This window comes from Fragaria vesca, linkage group LG7, assembly GCF_000184155.1.
Source record: "Fragaria vesca subsp. vesca linkage group LG7, FraVesHawaii_1.0, whole genome shotgun sequence".
Lineage (NCBI taxonomy): Eukaryota > Viridiplantae > Streptophyta > Magnoliopsida > Rosales > Rosaceae > Fragaria > Fragaria vesca.
Genome location: NC_020497.1, coordinates 11,597,999 through 11,613,494, shown reverse-complemented (window position 1 = coordinate 11,613,494; position 15,496 = coordinate 11,597,999). Strand labels below are relative to the sequence as shown.

Sequence of the window (15,496 nt, the reverse complement as noted above, 5' to 3'; positions counted from 1 at the left end):
ATTCTATATTACTCAAATCTTCTTCAGCGAGATTCAATTTGAGTTGAGAAATGTTTCTATTTCATTCTGACACGCGATTTCATTAGAGGCTATATTGTGAATTGACTGAAGGAGAATATTAGGTAGAAATAACGTTTTCTGTCGAAACTCCGAGAGGGGCTATTCAAGGAGGTTTTGCTGAGTGATGCAGAAGCCTGTTTGATAATATTCGTGTCAAAATGTGTCTAAAAATATAAGATTGGATTCTCTGAATCTGTGATTACACACACACACACGACTGCATGAAGTGCTTAAGTATCATCTGAATACAACCAACTGTATCATTGGAGGCTAAGGCCTTAGGCAGTGATCATGTGCTCTTTAGGAATCCTGGTTCCAGTCAGTACATCCCTGATTACACGTAATTCAGCTACAACTTTCCCTATCTCCATACGCGCTTTGGGCATATGCACAGAACAAGCAACCCCTATCCTAGCAATGGAAACAAGGCACTCTTCAATTCTTTGCGTTTCATCGTATTGGACATCATTCCTATTGCTTGCAGGATTTGTACTTGTGCAGTTTTCCTTTTCTTGAAGAAGCACCGGATCACATATTTCTTTCACACGTTCAGGCAAAGCCATCAGAACAAAATTGTGCAAGTTCTTGTCATCTCTAAACATGTCGTCTGTTGGCCTCGTACCAGTAAGCATCTCCAGTAACAGGATTCCATAGCTATATACATCTCCATGTGTTGACACCGCACTTCCCATGCCATACTCTAAATTATTTGCAAGAAAGTTTATGGATCATGTAGTCGCAAACTAAAGTAGAGAAAAAGTTACTTTCATATTGTAAATCAAGAAACGATTTGAAGCATTGATCAATTCAGTATTACCTGGGGCAATATAGCCAACGGTACCCCTCATCGAATTGGAAGGATACTGTACTGAAGGAACTGGACAAGAAGTATCTGGGAGGAAGGTTGCTAACCCAAAATCACAAACGCGTGCAGTCATGTCCTTTTCTAGGAGAACGTTACTCGGCTTCAAATCACAATGAACTATCGGGACGTGAAAGTGATTATGCAAGTAATCCAGAGCACTAGCTATGTCAATGGCAATGTTTACCCTCTGAAGAAGATTCAAATGCAGCTCAACAATGGGGGGTCCAACCACTCTTTGAGATGAATAGTGCAACCATTCATCTAGATTTCCATCCAACATGAACTCAAAAACCAGAGCTTTGAATTCGTTCCCTTGAAAATCAATACTTGAGCAAGCGGTCAATAGTCTGACAAGATTCCGGTGCCTTATGTTTTTTAACACTTCACATTCAGATATGAAACTTCTAGAAGCTCTTGAACTTTGAAGATTGAGTACTTTCACAGCAACAATTCTTTCTTCAGGTTGATCGAGAACTCCCCAGTAAACAGAACCAGAGATACCTGAACCAATCAAATTTCGAGAAGAAAAGCCATCAGTTGCTTTCAGGAGATCGCGGTATGACAATTTTAAGACAGAAACATCCAATGACGGTTCTGAAGCTGACTTAACTCCTGATTTTCTTGATCTATAAAGGCGAACAAAGCACACTAAGCAAACAACTCCAATGACCCCGGCAGAAATGATGATAACAGCCAGCCTATATACTAATGCTGTAGCTGGCTTAGGATTGGGGGTGATACATTTACGCAATCCTAACCCAGTTACACCTCCACAAAGTCTTGTATTTCCCATGAGAGAAACCGCACTTGTATTCCTGAAAACTCCTTGTTTGGGTACTTCGCCTTCAAAATAATTGAATGAGAGGTCTAAAATCTGCAACTGGAAATCCTCCAAATAATTGGGAATCTTTCCAGAGAATCTGTTACGAGATAGGTCAAGATCTTGAATTCCTCTCAAAGAACTCAGAGATTCAGGAATTGTCCCATTCAACATGTTTCGGCTCAGGTGCAAGATTTCTAAACTTATGCATTCCCCTAAGCTTTCTGGAATCTCACCATATAATCTATTTCCAGAAAGATTCAAATAAACAAGTCTTCCGACTACTTCGGTGGGAATGTAACCACTGAACTGGTTACTGGATAAATCCAAAACCAGTGATGGTAAACTGATGACTTCTTGTGTAATTGAACCGGTGAGATTATTTTGAGCAAGAACCAAAGCTAACAAATAATTGCATCGACCAAGACTCTGTGGTATGCCTCCTTGCAACTTGTTTGACTTGAGATCTAAGCTACTTAACAAAGTTAAGTCTCCCAGACAAGATGGAATAGTACCTGATAGCTGATTATAACTTAGATACAGAGTGTACAATCTACTTATCTTACATACTGAAGTAGGTATGGTGCCTGTCAATAGGTTCTCTTCGAATCTTAGTACTCCCAAGTTGAGGAGGTTTCCGATCCCAATCGGAATGCTTCCGTGTAGCTGATTCCATCCTAACCTCATTACTGTGAGCGTTGTTGAGAGATTGCTCACTGATTCAGGTAGCACTCCTCGAAAATTATTCCCGCTAATATCCAAAAGTTGTAAACTGGTACAATTAATCAGGCAGGAGAGAAAATTCAAGTCACCATCCTCATTTCGAAGAAAATTATCATCCATTTCCAAACGAACCAGACTGGACACCCTTGCCAGACTAGGGACTTCTCCGGTAAAATGATTAAAGGAGATCCCAAATTGTAAAAGGTGGGATGCATTTGAGATTGTAGATGGAATTGTTCCGCTGAACAAGTTCATTTGGAACCGAAAGACTTGAAGGTTTGGAAATATTCTGTGGCCCAACCCTGAAGGAAGAGTTCCATGAAGTTGGTTTCCAATCACAGAGATGTGTTGAATTGAAGAAAGGTTGTATATGGAAGGAGGAATGGTACCAGAGAATAAATTCATACCCAATGTAAGAACTCTTAAGCTTTTCAATTTTCCAAGGCTGCTCGTGAGGCCACCTTGCAGATTATTTTCTTCCATAGAAAGAATCTGAAGGGAAGAAAGATTTTCAAAAGGTGGGATTTCCCCTGAAAATTTGTTCCTACGCAAACTAAGAAATTGAAGCTTGTACAATGAGACAAGTTCCATCGGAAGTTTCCCACTAAGAGTGTTATTAGCCAACACAAGATATTGGAGATTAAAACAATGAGATATGTTGACGGGAATATCACCTTGGAAAGAGTTGTCACCGATGTCTAGTCTTTGCAGCCGGGACAATCGACCAATTGCTTGAGGGATGGTGGCGGCGAAGCTATTGTTTCGGAGATTTAATGTCCTCAGGAAGCTCAAGTTTCCGATACGTGAAGATAATGTACCATTCAGCTGGCTTGATTGGAGGTCCAAACCCGTGACTCTCTGGTGTCTTCGGCCGCATGTAATCCCTTGCCACTCACCACATAGGTTGGAAGTATCATTCCAGGAGCTTAGGATGCCAAGAGCATCGCTGACTATTTCAGATTTAAAAGCAAGCAAGGATAGTCTGTCCACCTCATTCTCTCTTGGATATGAAGAGGCCAAGGTGATGATCATCAGGGGAAACAGTAGCATGAATACTGACCAAATCCTCACATCCATGCATGAGCTCTCCATTAATTTAGATTAGCTCAGGTTCTGAATTTGGGAGGCAGAGTTCAAAGTCTTTGCGAGGTTTCTCAAGTTGCTGTAAAGGGTGAAGACATGAAAGGGAAAAAAACTATAACATTGGATGGCTGGATGGAAGGAGCAGTACTGAAAAATGGTCAATAGCTCGAGTATATAGGCCACAGACTTGTCAATCTTGTCATATACCAAGTCATCATTGGAAAAAGGGGCACTTAGTCTTTGCCTCCTTCCACACGCTGCAGTCTCAATCTGCACCAGTTTTCTCGATCCATAAAAGTGGACTCTTCCAGCAGGACTAATTGATGAGATTTATTGACATATCAGATGAGAAGTCAATCAGCTAACTGCACCAGTCCTTAATAAGAATTGGGTAGTACTCCATATGAGGTGTATAAACAAGGGTACAGGAATGTCATGCCAAAACAAACCAACATCGGCAGAAACTTCCTTACCATTAGATCCCAAAACTCTAACCAATGTAAACCTTATTTATTTTAACCCTAATATAAATAAATATTACTGCTAAAATGTGAATGGAGATGGAATTCAGAAACATTCTTATAATTTTATTCCTTTCTAATGTATAATAGGGATGAAAAGCATACAAATTATCTTTATGAGCTTCCAAGCTTAGGCGCCTCAGAGAAAAGAATAGAAAGCAAATGTCCACAACTCTCAGAAAGCAGGATTCTATGCACCAAGAAATGCACCCGCTATGTATCCTGTTCCAAAAAAAAAACGTAAAAGTTTCAGATGAAGTCCTCATGAATAGAACTGGAGTCATCAAAATTATACAAAGTGCCTTAATTTGAGATGCAAGAACCAGAAACGAGAAAGTAAACATGTGATTTGATGAACCAAGACTCATGCACCTGGTATAACAGGAGTCCTTCCTCTTGAGAGGAATACTAAAATCAGGAGATATAAACCAATAAAAAAGAACATCTTCAAAGGTTAGTTATAGCCTTATAAGTAGCTTCTGGGATTATAGTTGACTAGTTGAGACACTTACACCTCCATATGGTTTATCTTTTAGTAGTAATACTAATACCAATGCCACTCTTCTTAATCTTAAATCTCATCCTCCCAAGTCCAATTGAAATCAATCTCGTCCACAGAACCCAGTTCTATTCACTGCCGTTACCAACCAAAGATCTCAATTTCTTTCAGAACCATAGCTCCCTCAGTCACTCATCATGACCCCCTGGCCCCCTCTATTTAATTTCTCCATCCAGACTACAACTGGTAAAGTACACCACCCACATAAAGTAACCTTCAATCCTTCATCAATCTGACCCTTATAATCCCACAAGTACGAGAAACACCTAGGTTTACACACAAGAGTTGTACTTAACTGTTGTTGTTTAGTTCAAAAAATGTATCACTGTGGTGGACATCTTGTCCACAAGGGTTGCACTTAATTGTATATTGGCAAGAGATAAAGAGTTAAAGACTAATTTAGATACCATTACCATGACTAAAACTACAATCTAAAACATTAGAGGGACAGGTCAATGGAACATTTTCGGCAATAATATTCCTTTATTACCTTAGCTGTTAGGCAAAAATATGCAAGCAACAATAACTTGGTGGAAAATGAAGTAATTGAAAGGTGACAACCAGGAGGTGGGCCTAAAAGCTGCCAAAAACAAAATTTCACCCATATGGCCATATACATAAAGCATCTCCATGCACTACTTCATTCTCCAATAGATGAATGATTAATGTGAATATCAACACATAGGTTTTTTTACCTTAGACGGCTGCAGAAGCATCAACGTAGTTCAAGCCGTATGTATTCAACTTTCCTAGGATTGCTTTAGCCAAATCTAGTTGTTCTGACCAATACACACAATGAAGGACAATTAATCAGTAGAGCTGTGTCAATACCAGAGAAAGTCACATTAAGAGTGGATAGAAAAACTACTACTCTGTTCAGATGCTAATGCTTTCTGGATTGTTGTACGGAAAAGTAAGTTCCCATTCTTCTGATACACTGTCTGTAGTCAAGGAAAACAAAATTCACACATTTCTGTAAAGAAGGCTTTTCATCCACAAGAGTGCATTTAAGACAATTGGGTTTCGAATTTAAACAGTATAGAATGAAAACTGATTGAAAGGCTAACAATCCAGCAGAAAATGAAATTGTCATGTGCAAATCCCAAAACTTCACCAACATGCTTGATTACCTATAGCAAACATCAAAAGTTTCACTTAACTGAAACAACCATTCGGGAGTCCACAGAGATTCAGAAGGATTGCAATCAACACGACTCATGAAGTAGAGATTCCACTTACATATACTAAATTAGATGCAGAGTCTATAAAGCAAACCCACAAAAGAAACTATTATTTGAAATACGTTTACATGTAATTCATAAAGCTTCCTTAATATCTTCGTCCTCTTATTAATATACAAAGTAGTTTATTACTTTTCCTACTTCTCTAAACTCTTTCCTACTCTGAATCCAGAGAATGGCTAGGATTATGGCTACCAAGTAAAGCCCATACAAACCAGATTCCTCTTGGATCTCTCACCCTAGGCACTAAGGACTAGGAGAAAAATCGTTTCTAATCTATCGCTGTTTCCTAACCAAAACATTCAACCACTCTTCCTTTTTTATTCTTATATTCTTTTCAACAAAGATCTGAATGCAAAGACGCAACTGTTCATACATAGGCACCTTTATTAATGAACTAACCAGACATGATAGCTCTCACAGCCTCTACTCCTCTAGCTAGAATCTTAGCAATGATATTATAAAGGCTGGTTATCAGACTTATGGGTCTCTAATCCCAAATTTTCAAGATCCGTCTTCCGCATCAATTATTGTATTTCTGAAAAAAAGAAAGAAAAAAAATATCAAAGGACACTTGTCACGTCCTTTTTTAAGATACCCCAGCATCACGGAAATGATAGCTTTGCAAACTGACAGGTCTTGAAGATTTACCCTGGAAGCAGCAATTTGAAACTAATAATTTTACCTTACATTCCCCTCATTTTTGAGGCTTTTGCCTCAATACTTGTGCTCCACTCCAAACCTTCAAGACCCCAGCAAGTTCTCTCAGAGCTTGAATCCAATCTTGCGTAATTCTTCAAAGTTTCCAGTTCAATGTGATCTAAGTCCTCAACCACCTCTTTTACAAGAAGAAAAAACTAGAAGTCCTCAACCACTCTACTACCAACCACCTCTGATCTAAGTCACTAGCTTACTCAATTAAATTTCTCGTCCTTTCCAATTAGCCACTCAGCCACTCTGTGAAATTCAGAGTTGTTGTACATCTCAAACCTAAACTCCTCATACCCATTTTACATTAGTCTTCTCCAAAGAATTTGATAATGATCGAACATTACCTTGGAAGAGCAAGCTGCCTCATGTTTAAGAATTTTTCTCCCAATACCACCACCATAAAATCTATTGAATCGGTAGCAAACTACTTCTTACATTAGACGAAGTGAACTTGGCATTGTGAAGAACTCGGTCACAAATACTGGCACCCTAAGTAAAGTCATTAAATCTTTTCAACATCGCTCGTGCGTTTCACAGATTCATCTTTCGGAAGTAAATCTGACCACATCAAAATCTTCACCAACACGGGTCACAGACTGCTAACTCATCTCTAGTTAAATTACCAGACAACCACCAGTTTTGCACCTATCACTTCTACTTTAGCTAAAACAGAAAGCACCCGCTATGAATTCCCCAACACAGATCTACTTTGTATTCCATAACATCACAGTAACACATCAGCTACCACATTCTAGGAGAGAAATCTAACCCTAGATATTGGAACCTTCACTACTTGCCTTTTCTTACTGCTCATTAGCCCACTTATATTTCAGGAATTTCAGCTACTGATTATCATTCATACCGTTTGCTGTTCCCTTTCTCACTTCCTGCACCCATAGTCTCATGTTTTCACTTCAAACCCCATTTTCCAGTTCTTTCTATAGCAAACCAACACCCCACTATCCTCCAATTGAAATGCTGAGAGGCCATGCCAGCAATTGACCGTTCCTCCTCACATTGCTGATTGAGACTCCTAGCAAATATTATTCGACTGCAGCATAAACTTGAGAATATCTTTTGTAACATAAAAGCTGCCCTCCAGAGACTGCCACCGTAAGTATCTATTTTTCAACAGGCAAAAAGGCTTCATTTGCTAATACTTCCCTCTCCTGCTGCTCCAATATGAAACTCTCTATATAAAAATCAATCCCAACCATGTTTTTGTTACTTTCTTCAGATCAGATATCTCCCCCATACTTGAGCTGGTTTGTCCTCTGAACAACCTTCACTTTCCATTGGGAAACCACCCCACTGAAAACCATTCCCGTCATCCTCAACCCTCGCTTCTCATCCAAACAAACCGTTCCCCAATTCAAGAGCTTATCCTATGATTTCAGAATCAATCAACCCTCCAGGTTTGGACTTGTGTAAACTCACTATTCTGTTCCCTTAAAATCACAACATTCACAACCTTCGGAGCTCGAATCCCTTTCCCAAACTCACTTAAACAATATTCTGGCCCGAATCATCTTCCCATACTCAACACCACTGTTCTCCTCCCCTAACATAACTGTTTCTGCTTGTCTTGACCTTTAGTGGTACCCAGCCCAACTTTTCTCAATTTTAATTTTCTAACATTTTTACCTAGATGTCCTCGGAAACCAAGTAACCACAGAAATTATGGGTACATAGATTGCTATAATTCATAGTAAGAAAGAAAGAAAACTTGAAACCAACACAAGCTTGAAACCAACAAATTGATACATAAATTTCGGAAAAACGTACCCGGGACGGTGAAAGAGCATTGAGCTCTGCAATTGCAACCTCGTGGCTGCGAATCTGCTTCACCACCTTCACTTTGGGACGACGACGACGGAGGAGCGCACGCCATTTCTTCTTCTTCTGTTCTGTCTTAGGTTTCTGAGCCAACTCCATACAAAAGTAAACTTTTTTTACTACTCCAATGCAAAAACCTTTTACCGCTCTTAAAAAACAGTTAAAGAGGGTTGAAAGTCCCGCGCATGGGATTGGGTATAAGAATCCACGTGGCGAGTAGTGCGGCTCTAACCGTCTCAACCGCAGTGTATCTTTCCTTGGTGGCCTCAGATCAAGTGAGTTAGCTCTGCTGACAATGAGTGCAACTATCTCTAATCTCTCTCTGTTGCTCCCAGACAAAGTCAAACACAAAACCCTCCGATATCCAAGATCACACTCTTCACTTGTTCTTCTTCTTCATCACCGAAGCCACCCAAATCGCAGACCCTGTTTCTGTGTCGGTCACCAAAGCCACCCAAATCCCAGACCCTATTTTTGTATCAGTACTCAGCAGTCCGCGATGGGACAAGTCCTCGACAGATTACAAGGTCAATGCTTTCCTCTCCTATTGCCTTAACAATTAATCTTTCGTAATCTCATGACTACCAAGAATGGGTTTTTGTTGTTTTTTCTGTTTGATTCTGGAGTTCTGTGTATGATCCATTATTGCGAACTTGGCTTATATTTGCTGATCATATTTTGCTCAAAAACTTTGCTGGTAATGTCATGATATCATATTGTGATTCTCATCCATCAAGTAATTTCGTCGAGTGAATTTGTGGATATATATGCATGAGTCTTTATATGATATTATTGTACTGTGGATCAGATGCAGTCATATATTTGAAATAGGGGTTTGGAACCCAGTCAAGCTGGGAGGCTCATTAGATGCCATCGTATTTAGTGTCTGATAGTTTGCCCTTCTTGCAGGTAAGGAATGGAGGCGAAACCAAATCAGGAAGATTACCGATAAGGTGTTTGATCATTTCAAGAATGAGAATGGAACGGCAAATTTGACTTTCGAGGATGTCTACATTGGTGTACTACTTGTATACAAGTAAGGAGCTAATACTCATCGATTCTCTTTAGCTTATTATAAATCATGCTGCTAGTGTGGCCCTATTGTTGTTCTAATTACGGACTTCTTTTTTGCTTTTCTGTCTGTTTGTAGTGATATCAACAAGCATTTGCCTGGCCCGCATTTCAATCCGCCCTCTAAAGATTCTATCAGGCTTCTGATTCAGGTACCTAATAATGATGAATGTTTACCGTATTATTCTTGCTGCTTCAAACGTGCTTATGATTAGCTGCTGACTTGAAAGAACTTGACTATGGAGAATAAATTAGGATTTAGACACTACGATTGTAGCAGTTTATTATAGATGTTTTACGAAAGGTCATGATACAAACTTATAATGTGTGATTCCTCAATGTTCATCCAGTCATGGATAAGATATATCATTAATTTGACAGTTTTGCTGGTATGAATCCAATTGTGTAGGAGATTTTATATACTCTTTAGACAGGGGAAACGGGCTATTTTTATTTTTATATTCCCGTCTTGTAGGGAACAGGTTTGATTCGGTGGTTTCAAGGTTACTTACAGTGAACTAATGGTTCCCAAGTACTACCATGGGTTTACTGATGTTCTTGCATATTTATTCGTAATACTTAAAATTATTAGTTTCCTATTTCCATATCCATCTCAGAAGTAACTCTACACATTTTATTGTACCCTTTCAACCTGCAAATTAGTGTTCACCGTCCTTTTGGTTGAGAATCCACGATATTCCTTCTTACTTGACATTTAGGCATCAGGTTGGATTTGTGTTTTTTAGGTTTACCGAACCTGCAGTGTGGTTATAGCTCGTGTGTGTTTACTATCGTTGTTGCATCTCTACTGGGGTATTGATTGTTCCAGTTCCTATTTCAAAGTCCCTCACAGGAAGAAGGATAACTAGTTATCCGAACATTTTCTTGTACCTTCTTCAATCTAACAAAGAACAACTATCCATTTATAATTCTCCGGAACCGAAGCTATCTAGCCTTCTTTGATTGTTTTTTGATGCAGCTCTTTTCTCTTGGTACTCTTACTGATATTTTCTTTTCTCTCCTTCTTCCATACAACTCTGTATCTTTGCTCGTTTATAGGAGATATAGGCTCTTAGTGTGGAAGAGAATTATAAATTTTTGATTGTTAATAAACAAAGAACTCTTCAATAGTAACTGCTTTCCATCTGGATTCGTCTCTGGATGATTCCTTATTATGGCATGGCTAGTCCCTACATAAGTTGGACTTTTTTACTGCAATGTGTAACCCAGTTAAATGTTTTATAAAACCATCTTTAATATTTACAAAGAAGCTTATCTTCTTGAAGGCATGGCTATAGGGGATTGTTTCGTGGCACCGTTAGGCTTTCCAGTCTGTCCTCAACATACATAAGATAAAAATTGCATTTTAATAAAGGTGTAAAATGAATAATTTAGTGTGGTTATAGCCTCATGGCTGAATGCTTGTTTAGAAATGGGTTTGTTCTGTTTTCTTTTGGCATTTGAATACATGAGTTGATTCCATAACCTTGTTAACTGTGATGATGCATGGTAACTCATGTTATCATTTTTTTACTTAAACTTCTGGTCCATTGAATTACTGATTCATATCGAGTAAAACCACCTAGAAGATTATTCACTTGGTTTATGGGTCTAGTAATATGTATATGCATATGCATATGCATTCTGGAACAAATAGGCAAACTGTTTAATCTCATTTCCAAAATAATTCTTTTGATTTTGTTCTATTATTTGAAATGTCTAGTTTAGTGAGAAGAAGACTCATGTATTTCCCCAACTAAATCTTGTTAAATGTAACGATTCTTACGTTGAAGCCTTGTAAAAATTTGGTAAGCTAAGCGATCCAGAAATATACATTGAGGATTGTTGTTTATTTGCAGGAACATGATATCAATCTTGATGGAGAAATTAACCGGGAAGAGTTTGCCAAATTGATCAAGCAGATGACTGCCGACACATTTTGTGTTGTCAGTCGGGGACTGATTGTCACATTGGTTGCAGCACCAACAGTTGCAATGGCGACAAAGAGGGCTACTGAGGGTGTACCCCATGTTGGGAAGGTCGTGCAACGGATACCCACTTCAGTTTATGCATCCCTTGTGACTCTTATTGTCGTGTTGGTTCAGCACACACGTAAGGAGTTGTAAATCCCCTTATGGTTATTAGCCAAGACCTTTTGGGTGAAGATTTGTGTATTTAGTCAGATAGTTGTGGCTGACGAGTGAAGGATTTATATATAAAGGAGATTGGTGCTTGAACTTAAGACAGTTATGCTGGTATAATGGTATTGATGTTTTGTTCTCTGGTTTGCAAATTGCAATATGTAAATTACTTTGTTTAAATTATCAATTTCAAGAACCAAGTAAGATTAATTTTGAATGTGTTAGCAACAAGTATGCAAAGATGCAACAATGACTAAAAAGTTTACCAGGAGAAAAGAAAACCTAGTGATGAATTGGAAGCTCAAATCTTTACAAAGCCTGAACAGATGAAAAAAATCTACAGCACCCACCATATGAATGTCTGAGTGAAACAGTCGACGCAATTTTTGCCATCATTTAGAAGAGAAAAACACTAAAGAGAACTGACAAGCGGCTGTGGTTTAAGAGTACAAAATGCTGAAACAGAAGCAATGCACTGTATTTTAGCCTAAAGGAATAAGAGTGATTGTGAATATGGTAATGTTCACTTTCAGAATTAGTGGATATATAAGCATAGTTATCCCAGACAACACTATCAAATATCATCCAACAAATAAACCTTACATATCAATCCTAAGGAGTCTGAATACTGAGATCAAAATGGTCATCATCACTTGAACAATCCTACTATAGAAGTGGTCTGAAGCAATACATACTTCAAAAGAGCATTAGAGCCTTAAACTGATAGTAATGATAACGTAGTGTCAAGAATCAAGATAGTGATGAGATGCAGATCAGGTGGCCTCCTCCTCCTTCTGATCAGCTGGTGGTGGGAACGCGTAGAGTGGTGGTGGAGGATTCACAGGCACTGATGGAATTGGTGGGTAGAATGGTTGAAATGCTGGTGGTGTGGGAGAATCGTGATTGCTGTTTCTATCAATCTCATGCTTGACATAGAAAACAAACAATGCCACAAGAGCCACTACTAGGACAGCTGCAGCAAAACCTTTAAGTTTCGCCATTGATCGATCTGCGCCAGTAAATTGCACCATCACACCACAAAATTAGAAATCTCCATTATCAAACTAAATGAAAGTTATAATGTGGAGATGTTTAAATGCCAACTCTGTTCCTGATCAGAGAGTTCAGAGAGTTGCTTTCTCTATCTCTCCTGCTCATTTGTATGCTTAGAAGAACAGCCTCTAACTTCTTTATTCACTCTTCTCAATACACACTGGTATCAGTAATACTATAAACATCTGACTTCTGTGCATTATAATGTTTAAGGAAACAAATAAGTGGACTTGAACTATTAATTTTCTTAGAACACAATAGGAATTTATGTTCTAAAACTCTTTTCATCGGCAAAGAAAATTGAAACGGAAATGGGTTCTTCACTACTTTATGAAGAGTAACTTGAATTTCTAGTAGGATGTAAACGAGAGATGAACAAAGTTATCTTTATTCCATTTCTAGTGCTATCTGAATGCCTTCTCTCTGTTTCAATGAAGAAGATTATTGGTGTCCCCTTTTCTCCTCTGTCGTTGAAGGCAGAGAGATAGAACATCCTTCAAGGCTTTCAATCTTTTACAAAAACATACTCTTAATAAGATTTAGACCCTGTATAAATCCCTCAAGCCCACATTATGTTCATGTGAATATTAAAAGAAAAAGTTCCCACAAAAGTTCGGCTCTACATGTTAATATTGTTCAACTATTTGCAAAAGAAACTAAAAGGGAGGATAGCTTCTTCATAGCTAGCTATTAGAAGCATTATCTTTCCTGCTTCACTATAAATCAGAGTACTACTAATAACAAAATACAGATTATTCAGAAGAAGAAGAAGAAGAAGAAGAAGAAGAAGGTTATTACCTGTCTCTGTGTATAGCTTGCTCAGAGAAGAGATTGCACAAAAGAGAGCAAAACCCAGATGATGAGAGGAAGCTGGAAAGATTTGACCTTTGAAGTGAACAAGAAATAATGTGAGATCGATATAGTGAGAGTAGCAGCAAGTACAGAGGGATTATGTCGTGAGACTTTCAGGTCAACTACAATAATTATGATCTCTCTGATACGAATCCAAAGTACAATGCAGGTTGGCTTGGCTCTGGTCGTATGCCAGTTTTGGAAACCATGCACTTGTCTTCCCATTATCCTTTTCCGGCAATTCCTTCCATTTTCATTTTTGGAAACCATGCACTTATCTTCCATAGGCTTTATAGCAATTTATCTTTTTATATTTAGTGTCCACTGCTTAATTGTTTTGCTTCAGAAAACCTCTATTATGGATGTTTTACATGATAAACTTGAGGCTTGCTAAGATTCCGAAGACAGCTTAGTTTTCTTTACCAACATGAAAATGAAAGTTTAATTGGACTTTTTTTATATTGAAATTAAACTATAAAACTCGTTTGAAACAATTATTTGCATAATGTTGTGGTGCACTGTTATAATTAGATTCGTTTTATCGCTCAATCAAGTCGTACATATGTTATTGAATCAAACAAATGACCAATTAACATTTTTCTGAGGAACATTTTATTGTCTCATCAACTACATGATAGATTTATGGAACTTGGGTGTGAAACTTCCATACCTAGGTTCGAATTCCATTAATGTAATTTCTTGGTGGCCTGGGAAGACAAAGCGTTCTGACATCTCGACCCAATATTTTCTTGAGCCATTGATAACACATGAACCATTGATGTAGTCGATCACCAACTTTGAACCTCCTTTACCATTATCTCTTGATTTGCTTGTCTCTTGCTTTTATGAGGCATTCTCTCCAAGTATCCATATCTACCTATCCCTAGCGTCACTAGTAGTGTGCCGCTTTTACGCATGGAAAACAAAGTGCCAAAGTGGTCATTTTCATTGCCCATTTTCATAAGTACAATATGAAACTTTTTTTTTTTTTTTTGGTTCGAGATACAATATGAAACTTTGACCAACAACATTTTTCAAATGGATATACATGTCATTTTTTTTGTTACGAGTGGCTGGCCAAATGTATTGTAATCCTGTTCAGATCAATAAAACTGATCAAATGCTTTAAAATAATCTACCCATGCGCACAATATGCATATTAAAATAGGGAAGCCACTGCGAGCCCTCAAATTCCCCACCCCAATCATCTAGGTTTTTCTCCATATATACCAAGGCCTATTAAAATCCACTAAATTGTCTCAACAAAATGGTTCTTTTTAGATGAGATTGTACAAAATAATTGAAGATATGGTAGAGAACATTACAGTGCTACCGTAATCTCTTACATATTTACAGCTCAAATACAACTAAAGGAGGTGTATTGTATTTGGATTCATATACACTTATTTTAATCAACTGACTTTTTGAAAAGTCTACAGATTCTTTGAAAAGTTCATAAACTTTCACTGATTTCTTAAAACCATCGATTTTTAATCACAGACTTTTACTGATTTATGAAATCTACAGATTTCATATGAATGACTTCTGTAGATTTCTCAATATTTACAGAGTTACAGGAAAGGAAAAAAAAAAAAAGATGCAATGACAAACACATAATAACACCGATTATAAGTTTAGTGCTCATCTATTTAATTTCGATGCATACAGTTGTAATATTTGATTGAAATACATAAACATAAATAACGAAAAAGATTATAGTAACTTAATAACACGTATATTTGTACGTAAACCAAAGACACATGTTCTAAAGTGGGACATTAGATGTTCACAAGTTTAATTCATGTGCGCAAATATAATAATATATGATCATGTGGTTCTAATATCAAGAGTTAGTAGATATTATTTAGGTTATCGAGGGTTCCAAGCATTACAATTGAAAAACAACAAAATGTTAACATTCGAAAAACATTGAAAAGAATAGGTAGAATAGAACGTTGAT

At 37.8% G+C, this 15,496-nt stretch overlaps 3 protein-coding genes across 3 annotated transcripts; 1 reads left to right on the top strand and 2 right to left on the bottom strand.

Moving 5' to 3' along the window:
* Nucleotides 1-338: 338 nt before the first annotated feature.
* Nucleotides 339-3,560, bottom strand: LOC101291387 (probable LRR receptor-like serine/threonine-protein kinase At3g47570-like). Its single transcript, XM_004308585.1, has 2 exons — nucleotides 878-3,560; nucleotides 339-760 (listed from the first exon to the last, which is right to left on the bottom strand). The coding sequence occupies exons 1-2, from the start codon at nucleotides 3,558-3,560 to the stop codon at nucleotides 339-341; spliced, it is 3,105 nt and encodes a 1,034-aa protein (XP_004308633.1).
* A 259-nt stretch (nucleotides 3,561-3,819) lies between these two features.
* On the bottom strand, nucleotides 3,820-8,518 carry LOC101291103. The gene is made up of 4 exons (XM_004308584.1): nucleotides 8,369-8,518; nucleotides 5,503-5,572; nucleotides 5,327-5,410; nucleotides 3,820-4,294 (listed from the first exon to the last, which is right to left on the bottom strand). Exons 1-3 carry the CDS (start codon nucleotides 8,516-8,518, stop codon nucleotides 5,328-5,330), a joined length of 303 nt encoding a protein of 100 aa, XP_004308632.1. The 3' UTR covers nucleotides 3,820-4,294; nucleotide 5,327.
* A 132-nt stretch (nucleotides 8,519-8,650) lies between these two features.
* Nucleotides 8,651-11,847, top strand: LOC101298543. Its single transcript, XM_004307114.1, has 4 exons — nucleotides 8,651-8,946; nucleotides 9,329-9,455; nucleotides 9,570-9,642; nucleotides 11,350-11,847. Exons 1-4 carry the CDS (start codon nucleotides 8,715-8,717, stop codon nucleotides 11,614-11,616), a joined length of 699 nt encoding a protein of 232 aa, XP_004307162.1. The 5' UTR covers nucleotides 8,651-8,714; the 3' UTR covers nucleotides 11,617-11,847.
* Nucleotides 11,848-15,496: the final 3,649 nt, after the last annotated feature.